At 37.7% G+C, this 27,974-nt stretch overlaps 1 protein-coding gene across 2 annotated transcripts in view; it reads left to right on the forward strand.

Moving 5' to 3' along the window:
- The window catches only part of LOC150081824 (ATP-binding cassette sub-family C member 8-like), a 1,084,700-nt gene that overhangs the window by 791,720 nt on the left and 265,006 nt on the right, over nt 1-27,974 (forward strand). For both annotated transcript variants that reach the window (XM_090378918.1, XM_090378919.1), the window contains one exon: nt 16,109-16,211. In XM_090378918.1, the coding sequence (XP_090235044.1) occupies nt 16,109-16,211 (103 nt within the window). The remainder of the gene's footprint in view (nt 1-16,108; nt 16,212-27,974) is intronic.

Here is a 27,974-nt window from a genome sequence, read left to right on the forward strand (position 1 = left end):
GTAATTAGCCAATCTCAGGCAGAGAGAGAGAGTAGGGTTTTCCCCTGTGAGTTTTTCTAGGTTTTTCTGCCCACAACTTGCAAATTGGCCTATGAGCACACACTTGTACTGATATAATACCCAGTGGAGCAATACAGTCAAATTTGTTCACGCTTCTAAAAACCAATGACAACTGTGCAGAGAAACCTGCAAATTTTAGTCCACCTTCATCAGAATACCCTGTATATTAAGTAAAAACAGTATGCTATGTATTATGTTGCAAGTAGATTTCAAAATCTTGTATTCCTGACGAAGTTGCATAAGATTTACACTAAGAAAAATAATGTTAGAGATAGTAATGGAAATACGGGTGTGGAAAATGACAGTACTAAGGAGAATAATTATGGAATCAAAATGTTTGAGATGAAGCTAGTAATCCTTACAAAGAAATAGAAAAATTCTTTTTTAAGAAAAAGATACAACAATGACGAGAGAGAGAGAGAGACAGAACACGAACGAACTTCAGACAATTATTACAAATATATTTGAGAATGATGAAAATGTTCTTGAAAGTAACAGAAATAAATCTTTAAATAAATCTTTATTTATCCTACCAAATATAAAATATAGGTGTAAATTGGTAAATGACAAATTCCCTTCACGGCAGGGCCCTGAGTGCCAAGCGATAGTGACAATCGATTTTCTTACCATGATAATAGAGAGCTCTCTAAAGTGATATAGTTTTGTTTCTTTCTAGTGTGCTTATTCTTTTGTTTCTTTCTAGTGTGCTTATTCTTTTGTTTACTTGAAGTGGTTCTGCACTTTAGAGATCAAAAGTAAGAACCAAGGAAGGAAATCCACCTTTCTTTTCTTAGTCTTTATATTTATACTAACAAACTCTACTAATTTAAACAACTGCTTGGTTGCTGGTGATTGCTCCTGCCTGCACATGGCAGGGCGGTAACCTGGGGGAAAAACCAACCCTCAGGGCTAAAAGGAGCAGAGATGGAAAGAAATGAATTTCACATTTAGAGCCAAAGAGATCTAAACAAATTGACAATCATGATACGGACCATGACTTCTCTATCTCAAGAGAATGAAAAAGGACACCGACAGACAGTTGATATAGATAAACAGTGCACTGTTGAGCCAGTTTGGTGTGACATAAGCACAGCGAAAGCAAAAATAAGAGTAGGAGTGTGTTATAGGCCTAATGACTCGAATGAGTACAATGAACAATTGTACAGAGAAATAGAGTGGGCTAGTAAATCGGAATGTCTTATAATGGGGGATTTCAACTTCCCAGATATTGACTGGAACTTGTGGGTTGGGCACTCACACACAAGTCAGACATTTGTGGATTTATTGGATGATTGTTTTCTGCAGCAGCATGTTCGAGAGGCAACCAGAGAAAGTAATACTCTTGATCTGGTTATCAGCAGTGATCATTCATGTATTAGGAATTTGCAGATAAAAGAACCACTAGGTGGAAGTGATCACAGTGTACTGACGTGGGATTTAATTAAAGATTTAATTACTATCAGGGGTAAAGGAAAGGATTTTTTCTTCCGTAAAGGCGAGTACAGTAGTCTCCGACAGTTTTTAAATTCTGTACAGTGGAATCAACTGATGATGTTACCAACAGTAAATTCTAAGTGGGAAGCATTCAAGGAATTAATCGTGGATGCTACTAAAAGTTTCATACCTATTAAGAAATATTGTTCAATGTTTAGGCCTAAATGGTTGTCAAATGAACTAATGAGACTTGTAACAGAGAAGAAAAATGCATGGGATGCATACAAATTAACACGTGACACAGAAACCTATGATAGCTACAAGTTGATCTGTAACCAAGTTACAAAGGAGGTTAGGCAGGCGAAGGCAGATTATGAGAAATCCTTGGCAAAAGATGCTAAAAAAAAACAGCAAGGATTTCTTTACTTATATAAACTCTAAAAGGAAGGGGATGAATCTGATTGGTCCACTTGACATCGATGGTTCGACTGTTGATGATCCTGCTCAGATAGCAAACAAACTGAATGAGTATTTTGCATCTACATTCACACATGAGGAATTATTAAGGTTTGAAAATGGCAGAAGGTTATCAAATTGTAGCAGGATACTTAATGATTTTGTAATAACTGAGAGCAAAGTGGAAGAGAAAGCACCTGGGGTGGATGGGATCTATCCAGTTATATTAAAGGAGGCGGCAAAGCAACTAAGCAAATCCTTAGCCATAATTATGAGAGCATCCTTGAACTCAGGGGAGGTTCCCACGGACTGCAGATGTGCAAATGTATCCCCAATTCACAAAGGGGGATCGAAGGGTTACACGAGTAATTACAGAGTAACTTCTGCTGGGTAAAATAGTGGAGTCACTGATTAAAGATGCCTTGCAGCATCATCTAAACAAGACTGCAGCAATAATTCATACACAGCATGGCTTTCTTAAGGGAAAGTCTTGTCTGACAAATCTGATAAGATATGATGTGGTTACAAAGGAACTGGATGCAAAAAATAATTTTGATATCATATATTTCGATTTCAGCAAAGCTTTTGAGACTGTTGCGCATGAAAGACCACTGTACAAATTGGAGCAGAATGGTATTAAGGGCAAATTGCTACAATGGATAAAAGTATGATAAAGTGGGAAAAGACAGAGGGTGGTAATCAATGAGTGCTGCTGTTCGTGGACTAATGTTATTAGTGTAGTCCCACAGGGTTCGGTGTTGGGTCCACTGTTGTTTTGTATATTTATCAATGATATTGATGAAGATATATCAGGCTTAGTGTCGAAGTTTGCAGATGATACAAAGGTTGGCAGGGTTGTTAATGACAGTAATGGCAGTGTGCTACTGCAACAGGATCTAGATAATTTGGGCAGATGGGCTAAGAAGTGGCAACTCAAGTTTAACCTTGACAAATGCAAAGTACTGCATATGGGTAGAAGTAACCCCAGAGAAACGTACTAACTGTGTGGTACTACACTTAAGGTGGTAGAAAATGAAAAAGACCTGGGAGTAATTGTGCAGGCAGATATGAAGTTTTCTGAGCAATGCAGACAGGCTGCCAGGGCAGGTCATGGGGTTTTGTCAATGATATATAGGAATTTTGCTAGCAGGGAAAAGGAGGTGATTATCCCTCTGTATAAGGCAATGGTCAGGCCACTGCGTACAGGTCTGGAGGCCTCATTTTAGGACGGATGTAGATTTTCTTGAGCGTGTACAGAGAAGGGCAACAAGATTAGTGAGGGGAATGAGGGGATCCTCTTATCAAGAGAGGCTTAAGTTCTGCAAATTGCAGTGGCTGGAGACTAGGCACCTGCGTGGTGATCTGATTGAGGTGTATAAGGCCTTGAATGGGTTGAGCACGCTGAATTCTGATGCGATCCTACCACTTGTTCAGATTACGAACCTAAGGGGGCATAAATTGAAATTAAGAAAAGACAGATGTAGATTGGATGTGCGGAAATTTGCCTTTAGCCAGCGGGTGGTTAATTGCTGGAACAAACTTCCATCTGTCGTTGTGGAAGTTGATAGGTTGAATAAATTTAACGAGGAACTGGACAGGCATTTGGAGGGAATGGTGTGATTTTTTTTTTTTTTTTTTGGCTGATGCTGCATAAGCTCATACATTGGCTTTCTTGCATCACATGCCACCACCACTACTACTACTACAGGAATCACCATCTTTCCTAATAATTCATTCTCTGTCAATGCAACCTGTCGGCAAGCTCTCCCTCTTCTTCATTCAGAGATGCCTCAAGCATGCTGAAGGTTCACAAAAAATGGTGAAACGTCTTCAATCCAGAGATTTATTAATAGAGACCACCAATTCTAGACACTCTTAACTACTACTATGTCTGACATCCTTGATGGAATCCCAGTTCATATCACACCACATACCACCCTCAATTCTTTAAAGGGAGTGATCACTCAATGGGATTTATTGAACGTCCCCGAAGACGAAGTAGTTCAAGAACTTAAAAAAAAAAATCACTCGAGCAAAAAGGATCATGATCTGAAAAGATGGCAATTTAGTCCCTACCCGAAGTATAATTTTAACTTTCAGCTCTCCAAACCTACCATCTTCAGTCAAGGCAGAATATTTAAACTGTCACATTCAGCCCTATATCCCGAACCCTCTAAGATGTTTTAAATGCCAGAAATTTGGCCATTTCCAGACAGCATGCCATGGAGATTCAACTTGTGCAAACTGTGAGTGTAAAACTCATACACAAACAGAATGTAAGGCACCAACTCCACAGTGTCCAAATTGCAAAGGCAACCATTCAACATATTCCAAAGACTGCGACCTCTGGAAGTTGGGGAAAAAAATACAAAAATATAAAATTAAAAATAAGGTTTCCTATCAAGAGGGAAGAAAACAAGTACAGTCAGTCCTCATATAACACGTGTTTACACTACACGAATTCGATCATACACGATTTATAAATAGGGGAACGATATTGTGTATAACACAAACCGAATTCGTTTATGCACGAGTTGCCTTGGTGTTTACAAGAAATGGCAGGCGAACGTGGAATCACCCCCAACTGAATGCGACACGATAGGAATGAAGAGAAGATTCTGAAAATGTATTTATGTTTTTTATATCAGTGAAGGGGAAACACATTTCACCATAATAACGTAAAAACCCACACAATTCCAGCTATCGGTATTATAACAAATGCAATTAGATCGAGTTTACTACCAGTTTATAACAGATTCCACTAGCAGAAACGCAACTGGAAATTGTTTTTATTGTTTTATGGTAGTAACCCCCAGAAATGTGCTTTAGTAAAATGTGAGCTAGTGAGGTGTTCATAGTGTGTCTTTACGGTGTTGTTTATTCAGTTGCTTCACCCACGCAGCTTTGTTTATGTGTATCAAGCGTGCCTCCTCATTTTGTAATTGTGCTTTGTTCCCTAAAAATGAGTAAAATACTTAAAAGGTGTGAAAAGGAAGCTTCCTGGCGAAGACACTAGAGATTCAGAAAGAAAAAGAAAAGCAATATCGATAAACAGAGGCGGGTCAAAAATTCTTAAATTTTTTTGTAGTGGGAAAATTTGTAGTGGCCTTATACTAGCGTTTATGGCGAAAATCACACTGGCCTCCAGCCCATAAGCCTTACTGGGGAAACCCCGGTGAGCCGGGGGCTGGTGTGATTTTGGCTATAAACGCTAGTATGAGGCCACTACAAATTTTCACAGCGTTTCACAATTTCATATTTTTTCTCTATCGACAGAGGTGGACTGGAGAAAAAATATGAAATTGTGAAATGCTTTGAGTGAAATTAAAGACCATGTGATATTGCACATGCCACAGGCCTAAATGAGGCAACGCCGAGAATTACAAACAATGCAAAGAAAATAAAAACAACTTTCATAGCAGGAACAACTCAAAGTGTAATTAAAATCCATTAGATTAAGACACAAAGAATTGGAAGAGATGGAACAGCTGTCATCTGTTTGGATAGAAAATCAAACAAAAAACAGTTTGCTTACGATAGAAGCAAGAGCATTAGCAATATTTTATGACATAATAGTCGTAATAAAATACTATTTTATAATAGTATTATAAAGTAGTATTTTATAATACTCACAAAAATAACACAATAAATAATCGTAATAAAATACTACGTATTTTATTACGATTATTTATTTTGTTTGGTAATGTTTTGGTTACATATGTGTGTTCGATCTTGGGTGGTTGGCACCTAACCCTATTTTTCCCCGTAGAGCCTGTTGTTTATATTGCATGAAGGTTTCTAAGAACACAACTATCGTGCTATACAAGGACTGACTGTAAAATTAAGTAAGCCAAAACACACCTATGCTTCTGCTACTCACAGTCACCAATCAGTAGCACGTCAGACGAAAGTGACCATTTCTCCAGACACATCAATCTCCAACTGGGCTCGATCAGGCCTCTTGGTCGAGCATCCATCTCCAAACGTAGTAGACCAGTGCAATAATACACCACTAATAGTTCCATCCCAGAGACCGCCCTGTTGTCAAGCAGTGGATAATTTGCAGAAATCAGATTCTGTTGAGGTGAAAATGGCATTAGAGGTAAAACCAAATTAATTCAGAGGATGATAGTGCAGATGAAAATGCTAAACTTCCAAATTTTTCGCTAAAAAGCATATGGGAAAGCATAAAGTTAGCCGAACAATTAGAATCTTATTTTTTGAATGCAGATTCTTGAATAAAAGGAGACCAAAGTTCAAAAGGGAGCTTCAAAAATGCTTAGTTCCATATGATGAAATTCACAAAGATTTATCAAGCAAAAGCAAACAAACCCAGATTAGAGAGTTTTTAAAGAGAGCAGAAAATACGCGAAATCTAGAATGGTGTACTTTTGTTAGTTTTGTTAATATTTTGTTAACAAAATAGTGTATTTTTGTTAGCTTTTGGAAGGTAACCCCCCCTTTGTACTTTTTCTTAGTCCCGTATAACACGCTTTCACACAACATTTCATTTTATAGGAACCTAACTGTCGTGTTATACAAGGGTTACCTGTATTTTTTGTTTATTATTTATTTTTATTGTTATTTAATTAATTAATTAATTTTTTTAGTACAGCAAAAGCCTGTGGCTTCCTTGCACCACAGCATGGATAATACTATCTTTGTAAGAAATACATTGCTATTTCACTACAGCCACTCCCCGACTTATGTAAGGGTTACGTTCCGTGGAACGCTATATAAGTCGACTTTTGCATGTCGGAATTTCCCTAAATGCTTATGCAGCACTCGCAAACTATACACGCTGAATTTGATTGAAGCAAAAAAAAAAAAAATGTTCGACAAACATGTAAATAGAATTATTTATTCAATTTTTTTTGTCATGCTCAGGAAAAATTACAAAAGTGTACAAAATTACAAAATGACAAAAAGAGAGAGGAGACAGGCAAAACGTCAGCAAGTTTTACCTTTGAGCATCTTTGCCAGAATTAACTCTCCAACTAATAAGCATGTCATTGTGGAAATTGAGGGCTGTTGAAGATTTAGAAGGGGTTTTTTCCCAACACCTCACAAAATTTTTCTGCAGCTGCAGAATTGGCACTGGCGAATTCACCACATATTTTAATGTCTTGGAAACCAGCGCGATGCTTGAATCTATTTAACCACCCGTTGCTTGCCATGAACTTGGCTTGGGGTTTCACCATACTTATTCTTAATATCTTCATAAATACTTCTTGCTTTTGGCCGACTGGGCTAGCTGGGTGGGTAAAATACCTGCCTGGCAACCCAAAGATCACGGGTTCAAATCCCTAGGCGGGATTCGAACCAGTGACCTTTGGGAGGCGCATTATGGCCACAAAAACGGGAGGTGCATTATGGCCACAGAAGCCAATGCACCAACAACTAATAAAAAAATAAAAAACTTCTTGCTTTTCCTTGAATGGCCATTGGACTCAGGGTCACTAGCTTCTGAATCTGATTTTCCATCTATATTATTAATAAATTTTCCATCTTCAATATAGCACCTGAACACTGTTTTGTGATCACTGTTGATCTTAAATGTGTTGATCCTTTAACATGTTCTTTTATACGTGCAATAGGCACTATCCCTTAAAATAGTATTCACTGTTAAAGCAGCAAGACCTAATTCCGTGCAATAGACGACAAACTTTGTCCTGCTTCTTATTTCTTAATTAATCAACTTCATTTCTAAATCAATTTTGTTTCGTTTCATAGCACGGCCTAGCACTTGCACTTTCCGTTGGTCCCTTTCCCTTCACCATTAATAAGTAAATAGGAATGAAGAGAAGATTCTGAAAATTTATTTGATTTTTATATGATTGAAGATATCAGTGAAGGGGAAACACATTTCGGTATTATTGCAAATGCAATAAGATCGAGTTTACTACCCGTTTATAATAAATTGTACTAACAGAAAAGCCCAATAAACCGGGCTTTATTGTTTTATGGTCGTGACCTCCAGAAATGTGTTTTTGAAAAATATCACAAAAGCATTTAAAATTGATTCTTATAACAGAACATGCGATAACGATGAAAGAGTAGTGCCATTATCATTATAAAAATGACCAAAATATCTTAGTTATATAGCAAAAATTTCAATTTCTTAGGTCTTGGAACGAATTACCAAAAAAAAAAAAAAAAACACACAATGTGTTATTTGGTTCACAATATGATATTTTCCTGATACCTCCATTTATTCCTACGGGATGCAAAATACATTTCTGCAATTTTTTTAAGTTTGCACCGGCTGGCAAAAACTTACATAAAGTCGAGCATTACATAAGCCACGGAGTGTCTGTACTTACTTTGCTGTCAATTTTACTAGTCTTTCTACAACCAGCATGGTTTCGTACTGCATTTTTTCCCCTTGACTTAGGCACTTGTATGTGGTGAGGTGACCACCCAGTGATGCAGATTGTATAGATTAACATCTCTGTGATCCAACCCCCACACCTTAGGTTCCAGGTTGTGGGTGTTGGATCCCACACCATGGAAGTGCATGGAAATTCAGAAAGGGGGATTCTCTTATTTAGGGGCCCAGGTTCAATACACCACTTTGGCCCCTACTTCAACAAGACGGGTAGTCCTGGGATAGTTTGCCCATGATCAGTTGACTAGTGAGTTTGTCCACAAGGGTAAACCATTTTGGTGCCATGCTCCCTACTGTCATAATTAGAGAGACAGGATTCAGACTGGTGGCGGTGTGGGTATGGTGCCTAGGTGGCTCTGGCATCTTTCTCAAGCACATTTATTGCCTGCTGGGTAATGGTCCTGCTGGGCTTCCACCTAATGCAACCTAGGTTCTGAAAAAAACAAAGAAATTCCACGAATCCTGATAATTTAAATCTCTCTTCTGAGAACTCCTATCATGGTCCCTACCAATAAGTAACAAGGGAAACAAGCATAATTCCACAGCAACAAGGCCCAGAAGAGGAGAATCCTGATAAAGCACTCCACATCCGAGAAGGCTATAGAGAAAATGTCACCCTTCTTTATCCAGAATGTTTTGGAATCAGAATCCCCGAAATTTATGAAAAGTCTGTGTTCTGGGGATATCCTCATTGGAAGTGCTTTTCACATCAAAATGTGGAAAGCACTCAGAACACCTCCTTCGAGCCACTTCTACTGGGGGATTGCCAATCATAGTAACACCTCCACTTAACTAATCCTGTTGCGTGATCTCCAAATGGAGTCTTCTTCATGTGTCCAAAGATTATTTTCACTGTCCGGTAAGGATATGCATACCAAACCCAATACACTGTTTTAAGTGTCAGAAATACTGACTCTCACAGATGGCCTTTCGTGGTGATCCTGCATGTGTTTAATGTGGTGCAAATTACTACATAATTATGCTATGTTCTGAACCCCAAAATCTACGTAGATTTATCTCCCAAGGAGAAGGACTCTGTATACGCTCATGCATGCCACAAGTGGAAAGAAAGGAAGTACATATAGGCAGAGCTGAATGTATCATACCAGGATAATTATAAATGGGTAGTAAATTCAATCTTATTTCATTTGTGATAATACCGATAGCTGGAATTGTGTGGGTTTTTACGTTATTATGGTGAAATATCATTGCCCTTCCATGAAATCTTCAATCATAAAAAAAAAATAATAAATTTTCAGAATCTTCTCTTCATTCCTATTTTTCAAGCTTCGTAAACTTGTGTCACTTGTGCAATTTGTGCATCCCGTGTTCATCGTTATTGATTGCTTATCTTTTTTACTGTTTTAAATTTTCAATCCAAAAAAAAAATTATAATAATATGTCATTGAAGAAATATCAATCAAGGAAAACATATCTTGTCAAGGTAAAGTGCTATATTTACAGTAATATTTATTAGAAATTTAAGATATTTAAACGTGTGTTAGCAATTTTATTGGGTTTCTTCCTTTTTTTAGTGTTTTACTTATTAGGCTGAACATTTTTTTTTTTTTTTTTTTTTTTTTTTTTTTGAGTTCTCTGCCCCATCCCTATTTTTCCATAAGACCTGTTGTTTTTAGTGTGTGAAATACCATAACACGGAGATTTTTAGGAACACATGTACTGCATTATAGCAGAACTGACTGTATAAAAAGTAAGAACAAGAGTTATAAAAAATGGAAAAATAAAAAAGAATGGATTCAATTTGCCTCAGCTGTTGATATAAGTGCTAATATTAAAATGGCCCGGACCAAAATCAGGTAAATCACTGGTAGATCTTCTCCCTTCATCACTCCAGTCTTCTACTGGAATGGAAAAGATATAGCAGAGTCATAGGACATTGCAAATGTGTTGGGTAAAACCCTTGAGTCTCTGTCAGCAAAGTCATATGAACCTGGTTTTCAGTAGCATAAATGAAAATATATAAACTAAACTTTAGTACAGCACACTAATTTCCATACACTGTCCATTTACTATTCCGAATTACGCAGCTGCTTAAATCCAACGAAAGAATGTACAGCTGGTCCTGTTAGCTGTTTAATCATTGTGTAGCACAATGATTAAACATCAAAGCAATGATTCTCTTGCAGTTCTCTTACAGTTACACAGTAGGATATACACAGAAGACTCTTTTCCTAATATGTAGCAACTCTCCACTGTTCTTCCATTTCCAAAACCTGAAAAAGATTGCACCAATCCAGCAAATTACCAAACATTTTCCCTCACTAGCTGCCTATGCGAAACTTAGAAAGAATGATAAATTTATTCCATATTAAGCTGGTTTATAGAAGCTCAAAACATCATTAGCCAAGATCAACGTAGATGCCCATTTAATGTTCAAAATGCCTTTCATGCCTTTGATAGAAAGCATTTGATATGACCTAGCAACATGACATACTGTTTGATCTACTTTGTTTTAGTTTGCAAGGATACCTTCCAGTGAACTTTTTAAATATCAGAACCTTCCAAGTTTGTTTCTGTAATACTTTTTCCAATACCAATTTTCCAATCTAGAAAGAGGAACTTCTTCAAGGTTTTGTCCTTAGTGCTAACCTCTTTGCTGTTATAATTAATGCTATAACTAAATGTATGCCTCATACTGTTGACACTTATCTAAGCGCAAGTGACCTTTCTTTCTCATGTCATTCCCAAAATATGTGCATGATAGGAAAGGCAGTTGCAAAGTGTAGTAAATAAAATACCATATGGACAAAAATATGTTTTTAGACTCCAAACGAAACTCTTGAATCACATAAAACAAGATCTCTCTGAAATGTCTTTTATGATGCTTCTGTCTATGACTCAACCAGAAAAGTGTTTTGAAATAGCTCTGCCCAATTCATCATAACAGCATACAAATTGCTTTGGGAGCCTGTCACACACACACCACCTGTTTAGAGTCTATATACAGAAGCTTTTGAGTCCTCACTCACTTTTTGCCAAAACGTCTCCTCTTGTTGAACTGTGCTGTAAAGATAAGAAACTTACCAAATCATCCAATGTGGCAATACTGCTATGTTCCAAAATGGGAAAATATTTACTACAATAAGCCCCATAATTTACTACAATAAGCCTAGCATAATTCAACTACAGAAACCATCTCTTGATTGGCATTTACACCAAGACAACATAATTCCAGATACCTTTACAGCAGATCCACCATGACAGAAGTATTCCACCAGGTAGGCAGGAGCAGCAGTGCATAGCACACACTTCTTGATTAGACCGTGGTTCGAGCCCGCCAAATACGGAGGAAGCGGAAAGGTTAGGGAATGACCATCGCATATCCCCGGAGCAGTATGGCCTTAGTTGCTAATGCTCCTAAAAACCAAATAACAGAAGTATTCCATAGAATATAAGTACTTTGAACAGTGGGAAAAGACTACTATTTAAAGCCAGAATATTGCCCAGTTGCCTCCACTCTACTCAAGTTAATTCTTCTGTTATACCCAAATGTAGACTGATGGTTCTAAAAACAGGCACTAAAGAAGGTGCAGTGGTCAATCTACCAAATATTGTATTTTTAAGACAATTTCCTTTAGAATGCAGCACTTTCACCTCAGAATTATTAATTGCGAAGTCAGATATGGAGTTTTTTTGAACAGTGCAGACAGGCTGCAAGAGTAGCTCATGGTGTCTTCTCAATGATATACAGAAATTTTGCTAACAGAGATAAGGAGGTAATTGTCACCTTGTATAAGGTAATGATCAAGCTACACCTTGAGTATTGCATACAGGTCTGGAGGTCTCATTTTAGGAAGGATGTAGAGCTGCGTGAATGAGTACAGAGAAGGGCAACAAGATTGAGTGGAACAAAGAGTTGCCCTAACCAAGAAAGAATTAAGTTCTGCAAATTGCAGCGTCTGGAGACTAGGCATCTGCAAGGTGATCTAATCGAGGTGTATAAGTCTTTGAATGGTTTGAGCAAGCTCAGTGCTGATGGGATTCTTCCTCTTGCTCAGATTACTCACCTGAGGGACATAAATTCAAATTGAGGAAAGACAGTTGTAGAATAGATGTGCAGAAATTTGCCTTTAGCCAGCAGGTGGTTGGTAGTTGTAACAAACTTCCACGTGTCGTAGTGGGGATCGAAAACTTAAATAAGTTCAAGGCAGAACTTAGACAAGCATTTGGAGTAAATGGATGGGTGAAATGGGAAGGGATTTTTTTTTTGCTGATGCTGTATAAGTTTGCTTTCTTGCATCATATGCTGCTGCTAATGATAATTATGTGATTATCTTAGCTTTGATTTATATTGAGAAAATTTTGTTGCCACAACCTTAATATATACAGATTATCTGAGTTCTGTACGTGCAGTTCAATATGAGAAAACCAACAATAGGATTTAAGGTATAAGGTATGTTCATGTCAAACGGCATCTGGGATTTATCCCAACTCTGCGTGTGTTTCGCTGTATCGAGGACAGTACACTGTCAAGCCAGAGACTTGAAAGTGTGTGGGCAGTGTCTGTGCAGTGTGATATGTTGTGCTTATTGTTTTGACCGGCTTATTGGCTGCCAGGCCCCTAGTGGGCCTGACGTTGCCCATACCTTGCCATGTGGAGGCTAGCCGGGTGTATCCAGTATCACAACAAATTGCTCTGGCAGGTCCTGCCACCTAGTTTCCTGGGATTTCAGTAGCTAGGACCTTAAAAAAAAAAAAAAAAAAATTTATGCATTTGACATCAGTGCTTAATGGGATTGCTGTTTGGAAATCGCTGGTTGGAGTTGAACACTAAAGAGATGAGTTAAAGGCCTAATGGGTCAGGCAAAATTTTTGATGTTATTAAATTTAGACGTGATGCTATACGCTAGATAAAAGCTATAGTGTTTGTTGTCTTAAAGATTTAGACGTTGATTAGAATTTGGCGGCATTGTTAAGGTTGATTTAGTGAGAGAGGGGGAGAATGAAGACTGGGGGGGGGGAACAGATAGAAGAATAGGGATGATAGAGTAGGCATCCCCACCAGGGGGTAGGCAGGGAGGAGAGGAGGCAGAGATCTGTCTCTCCCCCCCCTGCCTGGAGATGGGGTTTTAAAGGGAACCAGGTTAGTGTACCCAGTTCAGATCGCCAATGGCGTGTTGGCAGCAAAGCTGCAGAATGTATTCGTCAATGTCATGTCCAAGCAGTGTCGAATCCAGTATGAAGGTCAAGCTGCCCATCCCGCTCCGGGAGTGGGATATGTTAGCTGGCAATGGGGAATCCACCAGGCGAGGGGGTGGGAGAGAGAGACATTTATTTCATTCATAATTTGCATTCTCACTCTACTTGCATTTTTTTTTATATATATATATTTATTTTTTATTTTTTTTTTATTTATTTATTTTTTTTTGCAGGCCAGGGGAGAATGCAGTGATAGTGTTTATGTGGTTAGTAAATGTTTGTTATGTAAAGTAAATTACATAACAAACATTAATTAAGTTTGTTATGTTATGTAAATTATGTAAAGTAATAGTATAAAGTATATGTAAAGTAATGTAAGTTATTTTTAACTTTGTATTCTTTCGGCCAATTACATTTGCTCTTCCACTCATTCCCATTCACTCTCTCTTTCCCTCATGCTAGGTCACTCTTTCTTTCACCAAAACTGCCATTTATTCCCTTTTACCATAATTCCTAGTTCACTCAGTGCCCAGCCTATTCATTCTGTCTTTCATTTTCATTCATTCATTCTTCATTGGATCCCCTTGCTACTAGCTTACTGATATTTTTCAGTTAATCTGCTTCCCTGGTTGCCTGTACATCTCCCTCCCCCGCATGATTACTTATTTGGTGTGGGCCCTAGGTTCCTACATATGGCAGGGTTGTCCTGGGGAGTTTTTTTATATCAGGTTTCTGTCAGGGTGCAGAATACTGCTGTCCTAACAGTTTTTAAGTCATCGTCTGGGCGTGGTGGGAAACTTGGGTAATTTTATTATTGTCTATTGCTGGTGGGCTGAATTGCCATTCTTTGGATTGCTCTGCACATTTCAAATACTTTCTGTGTGAAAGATGTAAAAGCTTTATAATTTTGCTCTTCTGTGATGAACAGATGCTCTTCTCCCCTGGGAAGGGAACCTATCTGTGCTATTAGCTCTGTTCTGGGGATGTCATATATTATACATTCATATATAATGTGTACCCAGTCTTCACTTTCACCACAGGTGCAGTTTGGGTCATCGGTTAGGCCTATGGAGGTTAGTTTCGCCTTTAGGGAGCCGTGACCTGTCAATATAAATGTTGAAAAAAGTCCAGGGGCATACCACTTAGGTGGCTCTGGGCTAACTATTGACACCCGTGGCAGAAACCGTTTGGTAACCAGACCTCTGGTTTCCTGCTCCCACTTTGTTTGCCATAGCTCATGGAGCTTTGTGGTTCTTTTTCTTTCATCGTTAAAGGTGTTGGTTGTGTCAAGGGCTATCCCCAGAAATTCTGTGGGTATGCCCTTTTTAAATCTATAATATAAACCTCTTTTGACTACTTCCAGGTAAAGTGGGAGAGTTCCGGCCAGCAACTGTAGCGCAGGCATGCTTACTGTGTGACATGCTCTGGTAATAGTGATTTTTTTTTTTTTTTTTTTTGATTTGGTAGTTGTTGGCGCATCGGCTTCTGTGGCCATATTGCACCTCCCAAGGTTTTTGCAGTACTTTGATCCAAGCCCAAGGCGGGAATCGAACCCGCGACCTTTGGGCTGCCGGGCAGGTACTTTACCCACTCGGCTAGCCCGGTCGGCTGGTAATAGTGAGTAGTATTGTCCTTTGTATTGATTCTAATTTATTCCTATTTCTTACTAAGGCCAAGCGGATGAACTACGCACCGGCTCCATAGGTGATAACAGGTAGGAACATTGCACAGTATATGACCGTCAGGGTCTTTCTTTTGAGCCCCCATGTGATATTTTATGATTTATACTATTGTTTTATGTATTCCATATTAATGGTTTATATTTGTATAAAAAATGCACTAGACTTAATCAACTCATGCTACCTGCCAGCACCATCACCCAGTTTTATGATTTTGTGTGATCCCTGACGTGGGTATAGAGGTGGGGGCCCCAAACCCTCATGTAAGCCATGAACTGTATGTGTTTATATTTTTGATATGGGGGGGGTGGGGATATAAGCACATGCATAGCAATCCCAGTATTGAACATTGTTGGTTATTGTGATTAGAATGCAAGTTGGGGGCACTAATAGGTTATGAATAGGAGCAGGGATATGTACGTAACTTTGTAATAAGAGGGACAGTTTTAAAATTTGATATATTTTTTATAACTATGTTATGTTTCTTTGATATATTTTTTATAACTATGTTATGTTTCAGCTAGATTTTGTTTCTGTTTTTCGCAGTATTTTCACTGCCATTTTATGACAAGTATATACTAGTTTTTAATAAAAGATGCAATTGCATACATAAGAAAACTAAGGAAACAATGTAATTGAACCTCATTAATATAGCAAAGTATTTCAAATATCTTTTGAAGAACTTTTACCAGAAAAATCTCAGAAATACAGTATCAGTTCCCCTCCTTCCCTGTTTAAACAGAAGTGTCTAGTTCCTATATTTTTACTGTAAGTTTTTAGCTATTTGCTGATTGTTTTTATATTAATACATATATGATGTATTAATTTTTTTGGACTGCTACTCAAAGAAAAAGTTATATGATTATTGATTATTATTCAAGTTTGCTTATTATTTGTTTATACTTAATCACAAATGATATTCTTTATTTAGGGCTGAAAAAAGATTCACAGATATGCTTACCATGTACATCGATATAAATAATGCAGCATTTTTGATGGTTAATTGTGCCAACTGTTGGTTAGGTATTGCTCTTGTAAGTTCTGGATTAAGTGTGTAGTTTATTGTCAAAATCATTTTATATAATGTTTTTCCTTTGAAATTTATATTTATTACATACCCTAAGTAATAGGTACAGATTGGCAGCAGTTTACATTCAGATTTTTAAACATAATAGCATATGAATAAACAATTGAACACTCATGAGCCTTCTTAATATCACTTTAGCTCATATTTTACTATAATAACTGCTTGCACCCATTGTGGCATTGACTCTACAAGACCATGGAAAGTGTCATCAGGTATTCTGGACAGAAGGACGTCCCAGTGTTCAACAACAAGCAAGGTACTGACCTGTACTGGGAAATGCTACCTTCCACAGCATCCCACAAATGTTGAAGAAATAAGCTAGCCAGGGGAGCACATGAAATGCTCATTGTGCAAGAATGATTTGATCCTCAAATCATTCCTGCACTATGCTTGCTGTGATAAGGGGCATCTTGTTGGAGTCCACTACCATCTGGATACATGGAAATCAGAAATTAGTGCAAAACAATGCCAAAGTAGGATCAGGTGGTGAGGGTGTGTTTAATGAGTGTGGGGGGGGTCACCCAATTTTTCTGAAAGAGTCAAATGTAAACTTTCATAAAATCCATCCACCGGATGTACAGTTATTGTGTGTGTGTGTGTGTGTGTGTGTGTGTGTGTGTGTGTGTGTGTGTGTGTGTGTGTGTGTGTGTGTGTGTGTGTGTGTGTGTGTGGACAAAAAATAATAAAATAAAAAAATAATAATAATCACTGGATTTTTATTGGTCCAATTTTCATCAAATTGGAGAATGCATTACAAATCTTTCTAAGATTTGTAATGCATGAAAACATCCCCCAAACCATGATACCACCACTGCCAGCCTGTTTTCATACAACCATGAAGTCTAATTTCAGCTATTCACCCGCTTCTACGTCCATTGGCATGATGGGGCTGGAACCTTGATTCATCAGACCAGACGATTCTTTTCCAGTCGTCTGATGTTCAGGAACGATGCTCCTGTGCCCATTGCAGATAGAGGTGTCAATTATGGTCAGCTGCCATGGGCACATGAACAGGTCACGTACTCCATAGGCCTTATCTGCAAAAGCATCCAATGCATAGTATGCTCAGAAACATTTCTCTGTGTCCTAGTTATAGTCTACCATTAATATTAATTGAGGGGTCACAAGCCATCTTTTGGCGCCTCCGTAGCCAGGTGGGAAGGAGCAGCAGTGCATAGCACACGCTTCTTGATTAGACCGGGGTTCGAGCCTGTCACCACCAAATACTATGCGGAAAGGTCAGGGAATGACCACCGCATATCCCGGAGCAATATGGCCTTAGTTGCTAATGCTCCTATAAAACAAATAACAAAAAAGAGCCATCTTTTGTCGCAGACAACACGTGCCAACCACCTTGACTGTCAATTAGTGCTGTCTCTCCATCCTAGCATGTTAGATGGTTGTGTCCCTCTTCGAACCATTTCTACCATACATGCCATAGGGCAGCCCTTGAACAGCTGACAATGGATATGATGCTGAGATGCTGCTCCTATCTTTCTAGCACTGCAAATCATTCCCTGTTCAAATTGCACAGGCTTCGTAATGATTAATTGACAAGCACTACCTGTGCTGTCACTATATATGCTGTGTCTAGGAGCTGTGGGATGCATCCACTCTTGGAGACAGAATTGGTCATAATGTTTTGATTCATGAGTATATTTGTTTAAAGTGCCTGTTGTTTGTCCATCCATATGTAACAACTTAGCATTAGTAGAGGCATTTGAGGCATCATTGTTTTGTTCGGATTTTTTTTTTTTTTTTTGGCTGGTGCAGCATAAGCCATAGGCTTTCTTGCACCATGCGGCCGTTACTAATACTAATACTAATAACCCGGCATTGCTTTAGCTCCATCTGTTGTAATTGATACAAGCTTAAATAGTGGTAATTTAATTTTTTCAATAAAAGTTTTGAATGTGTTAAATAATATCAAGAACTAATGAAACCATACCCAGCAGTTCTTCTCTAGTGTCAGAATCATCGAAAACCATACGAATAAAAACATTAGCATTAGCATTATTAGCATTAGTAGAGGCATTTGATGCAAGAAAGCAAGCTTATGCAGCATCAGCCAAAAAAAAAAAAAAAAACCCACTTCCACTTCACCCCTCTTGTTCGTTCCAAATACCTGTCCAGCTGAGCCTTAAACTTATTTAGACTATCAACCTCCACCACAAGGGATGGAAGTCTGTTCCACCAACCAACCACCCGCTGGCTAAAGGCAAATTTCCTCACGTCTATCCTACATCTGTCTTTCCTCAATTTGAATTTATGCCCTCTCAGGTGATTTTTCTGAGCTAGAGGAAGAATCCCATCAGCATTGAGCATGCTTAAACCATTCAAGGCTTTATACACCTCTATCAGATCACCTCGCTGGTGCCTAGTCTCCAGACACTGTAATTTGCAAAACTTAAGCCTTTCTTCATAAGAGCACCCCTTTGTTCCATTCACTAATCTTGTTGCCCTTCTCTGTACTCGTTCCAGCAGCTCTACATCCTTCTTGAAATGAGGCCTCCAGACCTGTATACAGTACTCTAGGTGTGGCCTGACCATTGCCTTATACAATGGAATAATCACCTCCTTATCCCTGCTGGAAAAATTCCTGTATATCATTGATAATACTCCATGAGCTACTCTTGCAGCCCGTCTGCATTGCTCAGAGAACTTCATATCTGCCTGCACAACCACCCCCAAGTCCCTTTCATTCTCTACCACTGTCAGTGTAGTACCACAGAGTTGATACGTTGCTCTGGGGTTGCGGTTTCCCATGTGTAGTACTTTACATTTGTCAGTGTTAAACTTCATTTGCCACCTCTCATCCCATCTGCTCAACCTTTCCAGATCCTGTTGCAGCAGCATAGTGTCAGTAGTGTCCTTGACAACCCTGCCAACCTTTGTATCATCTGCAAACTTGGACATTAAACTTGATATATCATCATCAATTTCATTCATAAACACCGAAAACAACAACTGACCCAACACTGAACCCTGAGGAACTCCACTAATAACATTAGTCCACGATGAGCAGTGTTCCATTGATTACCACTCTCTGTCTTCTCCCCCTCAACCACCCCTTTATCCATAGCAGCAATTTGCCTCCAATGTCACACTGCTCCAATTTGTGTAGCAGTCTTCCATGAGCAACAGTATCAAAAGCCTTTCTAAGATCCAAGTATATAATATCAAAGTTATTCCCTGCATCCAGTTCTTTTGTGACTGCATCATAGTATCCAATCAAGTTGGTCAGGCAAGACTTCCCCTTAACAAAACCATGCTGTGTTTGAGCTATAACTGAAGTCTTGTCTAAATGATCCTGCAGTGCTTCTTTAACCAGTGCCTCCATTACTTTTCCTGGAACTGAAGTTAAGCTCACAGGTCTATAATTACTTGTGTCAGCCTTTGATCCTCCTTTGTGAATTGGGGTCACATTTGCACATTTCCAGTCTATGGGTACCTCCCCTGAGTCCAAGGAAGCTCTCATAATTATGGCTAAGGGTTTGCTTACTTCCTTTGCTGCCTCCTTTAATATAACTGGATAGATCCCATCCACCCCGGGTGGCTTTCTTGTGTTTATCTTCAACAGTTTCTCCTCCACTTAACTCCCAGTTATTTCAAGATTCTGTAGCTTACTGCTAGAGTTGAATACACCTCTGGCATTCCCCTTGCTGAATAACTCCTCATGTGCGAATGTCGATGCAAAATATTCATTTAGTTTGTTAGCTACCTGTGCAGGATCATCAACAGTTGACCCATCAATATCAAGTGGACCAATCTGATTCATCCCCTTTCTTCTAGAGTTTACATAAGTAAAGAACTCTTTGTTGTTTTTCTTTGCATCCCTTGCCAAGGATTTCTCGTAATCTGCCTTCGCCTGCCTAACCTCCTTTGTAACTTGGTTGCATATCAACTTGTATCTATCATAGGCTTCTATGTCATGTGTTAATTTGTAAGTATCCCATGCATTTTTCTTCTCTGCCATATGCCTCATTAGTTCATCTGACATCCATTTTGGCCTAAACCTTGAACAATATTTCTTAGTTGTTATGTAAAGCCTAGTAGCTTCCAAGATAAGTTCTTTGAATGCTTCCCATTTTGAATTTGCTGTTGGTAATATCATCAGTTGGTCCCACTGTATAGAATTTAAATACTGTCTCAGTCCATCGTAGTCACCTTTACGAAAGCAATAACCCTTCCCTTTACCCCTAATGGTAGTTACCTCTTTGAGTACATCCCACTTCAGCACACTGTGATCACTGCCACCTAGTGGTTCATTTATCTGCAGATTCTTAATGCATGAGAAATCACTGCTGATAATCAAATCAAGAGTATTACTCCCTCTAGTTGCCTCCCGAACATGCTGATGTAGAAAACAATCATCCAATAAATCCACAAAAGCCCTGCTAGTGTGTGAGTAACCAGTCCCCAAATTCCAGTCAATATCTGGGAAATTAAAATCTCCCATTATAAGACTCTCTGATTTACTGGCCCACTCTATTTCCCCGTACAGTTCCTTATTATATTCATCAGAGTCATTAGGCCTATAGCACACTCCTACTCTCAATTTTGATCTCCCAATGCTTATGTCACACCAAATTGACTCAACACTACACTCTCCGGCGATGTCGACTGGCTTCACTTCCTTGGTTTTTATGTGTTTCTTAACTAATAGCATAACCCCTCCCCCTTCCTATCCTGTCTATCCTTTCTGTAGACGTTGTACTCCCCAAATTGCAGTTCTGCATCCCTTATATCTGTGTGACACCACATCTCTGATATCCCAACAATATCTGCCTTTGATGTTTTGAGCAATACCTCAAATTCATCAAATTTATTTACTAAACTCCTAGCATTGGTGTACACACGCAAGTATACCTGCACCTGTTTCTATTCTTAGCTACCCTAACACAACCCATGTGTTTACTTGTACCGCAATGGCTCCCAGCAGTCTCTGAAATACCATGCATCTTGTTTTTCAGGCTTCTGCTCATTCTAAAAGAAGCAGTGCAAGAATCTCTTTCACCTCTGCCAGTGACTACTGTCAATCTGTTGGTCTTTGTCTCCCCCCAAGCTAGCAGTTTTCCGACCCACCTAACACTGCCTCGATAGCATCAGCAAATATCCTTGCACCCTTTCTATTTAAGTGTATCCCATCCCTGTAGAAGCAATCTCTCCTGTTAACAAGTACAATCCAGGCTTAAAAAAATTCTACCCCTTGAGCCTTTGCACAATCTTTCCAGGGCTGAATTGATCGACAAGGCTCTCATCATATACTCCCTCCTATCGTGTCTGGGCAGAAAGATTTGTAATGCATTCTCCAATTTGATGAAAATTGGACCAATAAAAATCCACTGATTATTTTTTATTTTTTTGTCCATCCACACACACACACATAATAACTGTACTTCCAGTGGATGGATTTTATGAAAGTTTACATTTGGCTCTTTCAGAAAAATTTGTGGAGCCATCCTGAATTTCATTGAAATTTAGCCAATAGAAAGATGGTAAATTATTTCTTAGTCTGTCCATTCACATATAACAACTGAAACTTTCACAAATTGCTTCAAGATCAGATCATAAATTATTATTTTTTTTTTTTTTTCATAGGCTATTAATAATCAAATACTGTATATTGTAGCTGAAGAACTGGATATGTTAGTTACCATAAGCTGTTTGGTGGAATGAATGGGCAGTATAGCATAGAAACAAAATTCAGTTCACACATAAAATTTATTACTTTTTGCTTGGCTTTTGTTATAAATAGTGAATTGTTAAATCATCTGAAGTGTAATGCATTGTGTATTAACTATGATAACTACATTTTTGTCTCTACTAGTAGTATTACTATTATACAAATCAAATCAATATACAGGTACTGTATATTGTAGCTGAAGTACTGGATAATACATTCACACATAAAAATCATTACTTTTTGCTTGGCTTTTGTTATAAATAATGAATCATTTAAGCACCTGAAATGTAATGCACTGTGTATTAACTAATAGGATAACTACATTTTTATCTTAGTAGTGCTGCTATTAGTTATTTGAACACTTTTATTGTTATAAGCATGTTCAAATTTTATTAGTTCATTCTCCAAATTTTTTGCTTAACTGTACATTAACCTCTATGATAGTGTAGTGGCTCCTCAGCTTGATCACTCATTTGGGAGGGAGTCAGTTTGATTACAATCACAGATGATAGATTTTTAAAAGATTTTTCACTCAGAACTGTAGCAGAAGTGTAGAGACTCCCTCCACCGTAACTTATTTAGTTTTTTTCATACAACAAACCTTGTCAGGAAATTAGGTTAGGGAACTAAATGCCAATTCTAGCCCTGTAGTCAATATCCCAATAAACATTACCCTTATTATTAATATTAACATTGGCAAATGATGCAAGAAAGCAAGCTTAAAAAGCATCAGCCAAAACAAAAAAACTGACACTTTCCATATCTGTCCATCCCCCTCTAACAGTTTTAGTTCTTCCTTGAGTTTTTTCAAACTACCTACATCTATAACACCAGAAGGGAATTTGTTTCAATAGTCAACTATCTGCTGGCTGAAGACAAATTTTTGCATATCTATCCTGCAAGCATCTCTCCTCACCTTGAATTTAATCCCTCTTCATGTCTGTAATCTGAGCATAGAAATTATTTCTATTCATTGAGCTTACTCAGTCCATTCAGAGCCTTAAACACCTCAGTCAGATCCCCTCAGAGGTGTATAGTCTATATGCAGAACTGAAGCCTTTCCTGCTATTAACACCCCTTTGTTTCCCATTTCTAATCTGGCTGCTCTACTCTGCCCCTACTACAACAGATCCACATTCTTCCACAAGTGAAGCTTCCGGACCTATATGCAATACTCAAGATATAGCCTAACCTTTGCCTAATACAACAGGATAATTACCTTCTTATCCCTACTGGCAAAATTCCTATATGTCATTGACAAAATTCCATAAATTGTCCTGAAAGCCTGTATGCAGTTGCTCAGAAAACTTTATATCTGACTGCACAGTTACCCTTCCATTCCCCCCAGGTCTTTTTCATTCTCTTCTACCCACCCTGAATGTGGTACCATAGTTGATACATTAATATGGGATTACTGCTATCCATATGAAGTACCTTGCATTTGTCAATGTGAAACTTCAGGTGCCACTTCTCGGCCCAAGTGCCTAATCTATGTAGATCATTGTTGCAGTAGCATATTCTGATTACTATCATTAACTACCCTACCAACTTTCATATCATCTGCAAGCTTTAAGCCTGATTAGGCCTGATGTCACTTCACCAGCAGGGTCATTAATGAATACTGAAAACAACCATGGATCCAGCACCAAACATTTGTCCAAGAACAGTGCCCATTGATAACAATTCCATCCCTTAATCCATAGCAGTAATTTGCACTTAATGCCACAATGCTCCAGTTTTTATAGCAGTCTTTTATGTGCAACAGTATCAAAAGCTTTTCTGAAACCTAAGTATATGATGTCAGAATTATTTTTTGCATCCAGTTCCTTTGGTTATAGTATCCAATCAGAAAAGACTGCCCCTTAACAAATCCATGCTGAGGCTGCAGTATAAATGCATTCCTTGTGAGGTACATTATTCATAAAATGTTTTACATTTAGTTTAACTACCCACAGGAATTAATCTTTACGTGAAAATTAAATGAATCTAATGCCCTAAGAAAAGGAAAACATTTTTGCTGTTTTACTCACTAAATAAGTTCAATGCTAGTGACATGAAAATGTTGAGACTTCAGTTATTTGGCTCTTTTTATCTTTCAATATAAATATGTTTAAAATACCATACTTTTCATTAGGTGTCAGGTAAATATAGTTTGGGGTTACTTAATTTTTATTGTTAATAAAAATGGATGTATACCAGAACCACTAACCATATTACTCTTTTCATGATATTGACCCTCTACATGTACATATTTTCACCATCGCTATATCAATACTCAGTTCACTGTGATTGTAACCAGGTCCAAATCAACAAGGAAAGCTCTCATTGGCTTGTTGCTAAAAATACAGTGGTACTTCAGCATCTGACCAGTTACAGCCTTACCAGATGATATATTTGTTCATACCAGGATTAAAGTTAGAGTGAACTGAGTAAGTAAGTTAATTCTAGGTGCATAGAAAGAAATAGACTGACTGCATAGTCAATTCAGGACACCACTTTTGAGGTCATCATGTCATGAATTTCTGCTTCCAGAAACTCAAGGCATGATGTGCCTTTATTGACCCAAACATGTGATAATCACTGGGGTCTAGGATTTTCCATGCCCAAGGTTTATTATTTTCAAATTCTCCATGTGTGGACATAAGTTTTCATATAGTACAATCATCCTCTCTGACAGTTTCTCCCACACATTCTGTTCTGAACTTTCATAGATAGTGAATATTTATAGATAGCTTGTGCAATAGTAATTTCAGTGCAAACATCATAGCTGATAATTAGTAACATGTAGCATAGTGCATTATAGCAGTAATTGTAGCCTTCCAATTGCAGTAAATAAGTAGTTTGAAGACCCAATAGCTAACAAATTAAAAAGGCAGTAGTGTAATAGTGTGTTATAGTAAATGTGTCTTAGCACATATAACGTAACAGAACTACAATACCAGACCCCTTATCTGGAAAACTTGGGTCTAGAGGCTTTATGGATTTTAGAATTTCTGATTTTTAGGCCCATAGCAAGAGAAATTAGAACACATGCAAATAAATAATGGGTATGCTTATATTAAAATTCTTATTTATTTTTTATATCTTTTAACAAACGTGTTGTAGTATGATATTTAACGTACCCGGTTTTTTCTAATTTTTAATACGAATATATGATTACCAAAATAAGCATTTTTATTATAAGTGCTTTCAGTTTTAGCATATGTATGTGTGTATGCACATTAATTTTCATATTTTAAGATGCTCTCTCTCTCTCCCCCACCCCCAGAGCAATGATGCATATCATTTTATTACCATCAAACATGCGTAAATTTTCTGCATTAGATATGAAACAAATATGTTTGTATTTATCTCGTTTTCACCTCCAAAAAGCAAAAGATAAATTTCTTTTTTATTTTCATGAAACAAAAATAATAAATTTTATTATTATCTATATTCGTGGAATGGGCCAACTTGCCATTCTCATATCACAAAGTAGCCTGTCAACTGCCAACATGACAGGGGATCACAGTGTAAAACAGCTTTTTGCCCTAAGTTTCATTTCTAACCATTTTAAATAAACCATCTGTTTGCACGTGTTGACATAGTTGTTTCAAGTTCTCCCTTCATGAGAGTAGAGTAGGAAGTAATTGCTGTGTGGCATTGTTTGTTCACACCAGTTGTTCCGCAGCAAGAGCATTTTTTTTATGTTTATTGCGTGTGGGTAGCTATGACTAAAAGACATAGCAGACTCTTACTTATCTATACTGTAGGGACTTATTTTCATTTAAATAGAGAACATAAACAAAATTTATATCCATTTGATACTGTAGAGTAATAAAGCTTAATTATAGAATAAAATGTACAAACATTCAATATTACAATTCTTTTCAGAAAGACTAAATTGTCATTTGCTTTTCAGAAAGACTAAATTGTCATTTGCTTCTTGCAATAAAGAAATTGTATGACACCATGGCTTGCTTAATGCTAAGCAGAGTAACTCTTTGCTTACTGAAATATTCTGAAGATAATACCTTCTAAAGCTGTCTTCTGAATGAAAATGTCTTTTGTCTAACAAGTAATAAGCTTATCTCAGAATATACTAATATGCTAATTAACAGAATATACTGCACATGGGAATACAGTAGTTCAATGGTCTACATTTGGGAACCACTTTATTAACTGGTTCTCTCTCTCTGTGAGGTATAGAATTTCACAATTTCACAATTGCCGGTGTCAATTGTGAAATTTGTGGGTTTGCCATATAAGGCATTATTTTTTGTATTCCTCTGTGGAACATAATTACACTGGCATTATATCTGAAACTGTGGTATACTCACATGCAATATATCAGGATTTCACTCTATTTAACAGTGGATTATTTTTCCTAAAATTTCTCTCACATTTTCTAGTTACTACGGGAAAAAAAATAAAACTATTTCGAACCATTCATCAAGTAATAAAAATACATGGATTATCTAATAAAATTTGTAATTTTTGTTTTCTTTTTACTCACTCTTTAATTTTATTTATTTATTGTTATTTTTTTTTTTAATAGTTGGGTAGTATCCTCTCGTGTTGGTGGTCAAAATCTGTCACCATGACGATGCAGTATCAGCTACAGGAAAAGTCCTGCTAAGTTTTTTTTTGTATGTAAGCAGCTCTGATCGAAATTAAAAAATCAGGTACAGGTTAGAAAATTTTTGAACTGCCGAAATAGATGATATGCTGCATAGGAGGAACAGAAGTTGAAAGTTTCCTCTTATGACAATGGTTAAAACTGGACACATCACTGTGCTGCTACTGATGAGTGCAGTGGGTTACAAAATTTGCAGTGAAATATGGCCTTAACATGTGTGGAAGGTAAACCATTTATAATGGAGGGACAAAATGATTGATATTAATTTAAAAATCATGTACTAGTTTGGAAATTTTTAAAATGGTCCAAAGGGGCTACATGCTGCACGCTGGAACAGAAGAGGAAAGTTTCCTCTTAGTGATGGTAAAATTGGAAAAATCACTTGCTGTTACTGATGACTGCAGCATGTAATAAAAATTTGCTGCGAAACATGGCCATAACACGTGTGGAAGATGAACTATTTATGACAGAAGGAACCTTCTCAATAATCTCTATTAGTATTATTATTTATGTAGAAAATGGCAGAATGAGCCGATAAAATTCAGTAATATATGTTTTGATTGAATATAGTTAATTTCTTCTTCAGTGAATGAAGAAGAAACTGACATTCTTTTTTCAGTAAATGAAGAAGGAATGTCAGTCCTCAAATAAGTAAAGCATCCAGTAAACATTTATAAAAAATGATTATCAGTCAACCATGTTCTGATAGGCCACACGGGCACAGTAAGCTAGAGTATTACTAAGGCGCATTTAGGGCTAGAGCCTCAAGCTGCGAACAAATTTAGACTATGTATATAAAGTGCTTAGCATCATAATACACAGCCATTTCTGAATAAACAGAAAATTTTTAAGGTGGCATCGTTTTAGGTTATATCTCATATTGTGAATGCCTTCACGAGTTGCCATGATATTGCACTACTTCGAATAAGTAACGCTTCACCTAAGGAGAAGACTAGTGTTACTTATTCTCAGATAGGTACCACCACCCAGACAGCACTGTTTCAGGGCTATTTGGCCCTTCGTCAGTGAGTGGGTAGGTACCCAAGTGATGCAATGATGGCAAAAACAGTTATGAAGTATAACTCCACAATATGAGAGATGCCTGATGGTGTATGATGTATTTAGACTAAGGCGCATTTAGGGCTAGAGCCTCACTTGGGTACCTACCCACTCACTGACGAAGGGCCAAATAGCCCTGAAACAGTGCTGTCTGGGTGGTGGTACCTATCTGAGAATAAGTAACACTAGTCTTCTCCTTAGGTGAAGCGTTACTTATTCGAAGTAGTGCAATATCATGGCAACTCGTTGTGAAGGCATTCACAATATGAGATATAACCTAAAACGATGCCACCTTAAAAATTTTCTGTTTATTCAGAAATGGCTGTGTATTATGATGCTAAGCACTT

This window comes from Mastigoproctus giganteus, chromosome 8 (genome assembly GCF_048544385.1).
Source record: "Mastigoproctus giganteus isolate SK-2022 chromosome 8, ASM4854438v1, whole genome shotgun sequence".
NCBI lineage: Eukaryota > Metazoa > Arthropoda > Arachnida > Uropygi > Thelyphonidae > Mastigoproctus > Mastigoproctus giganteus.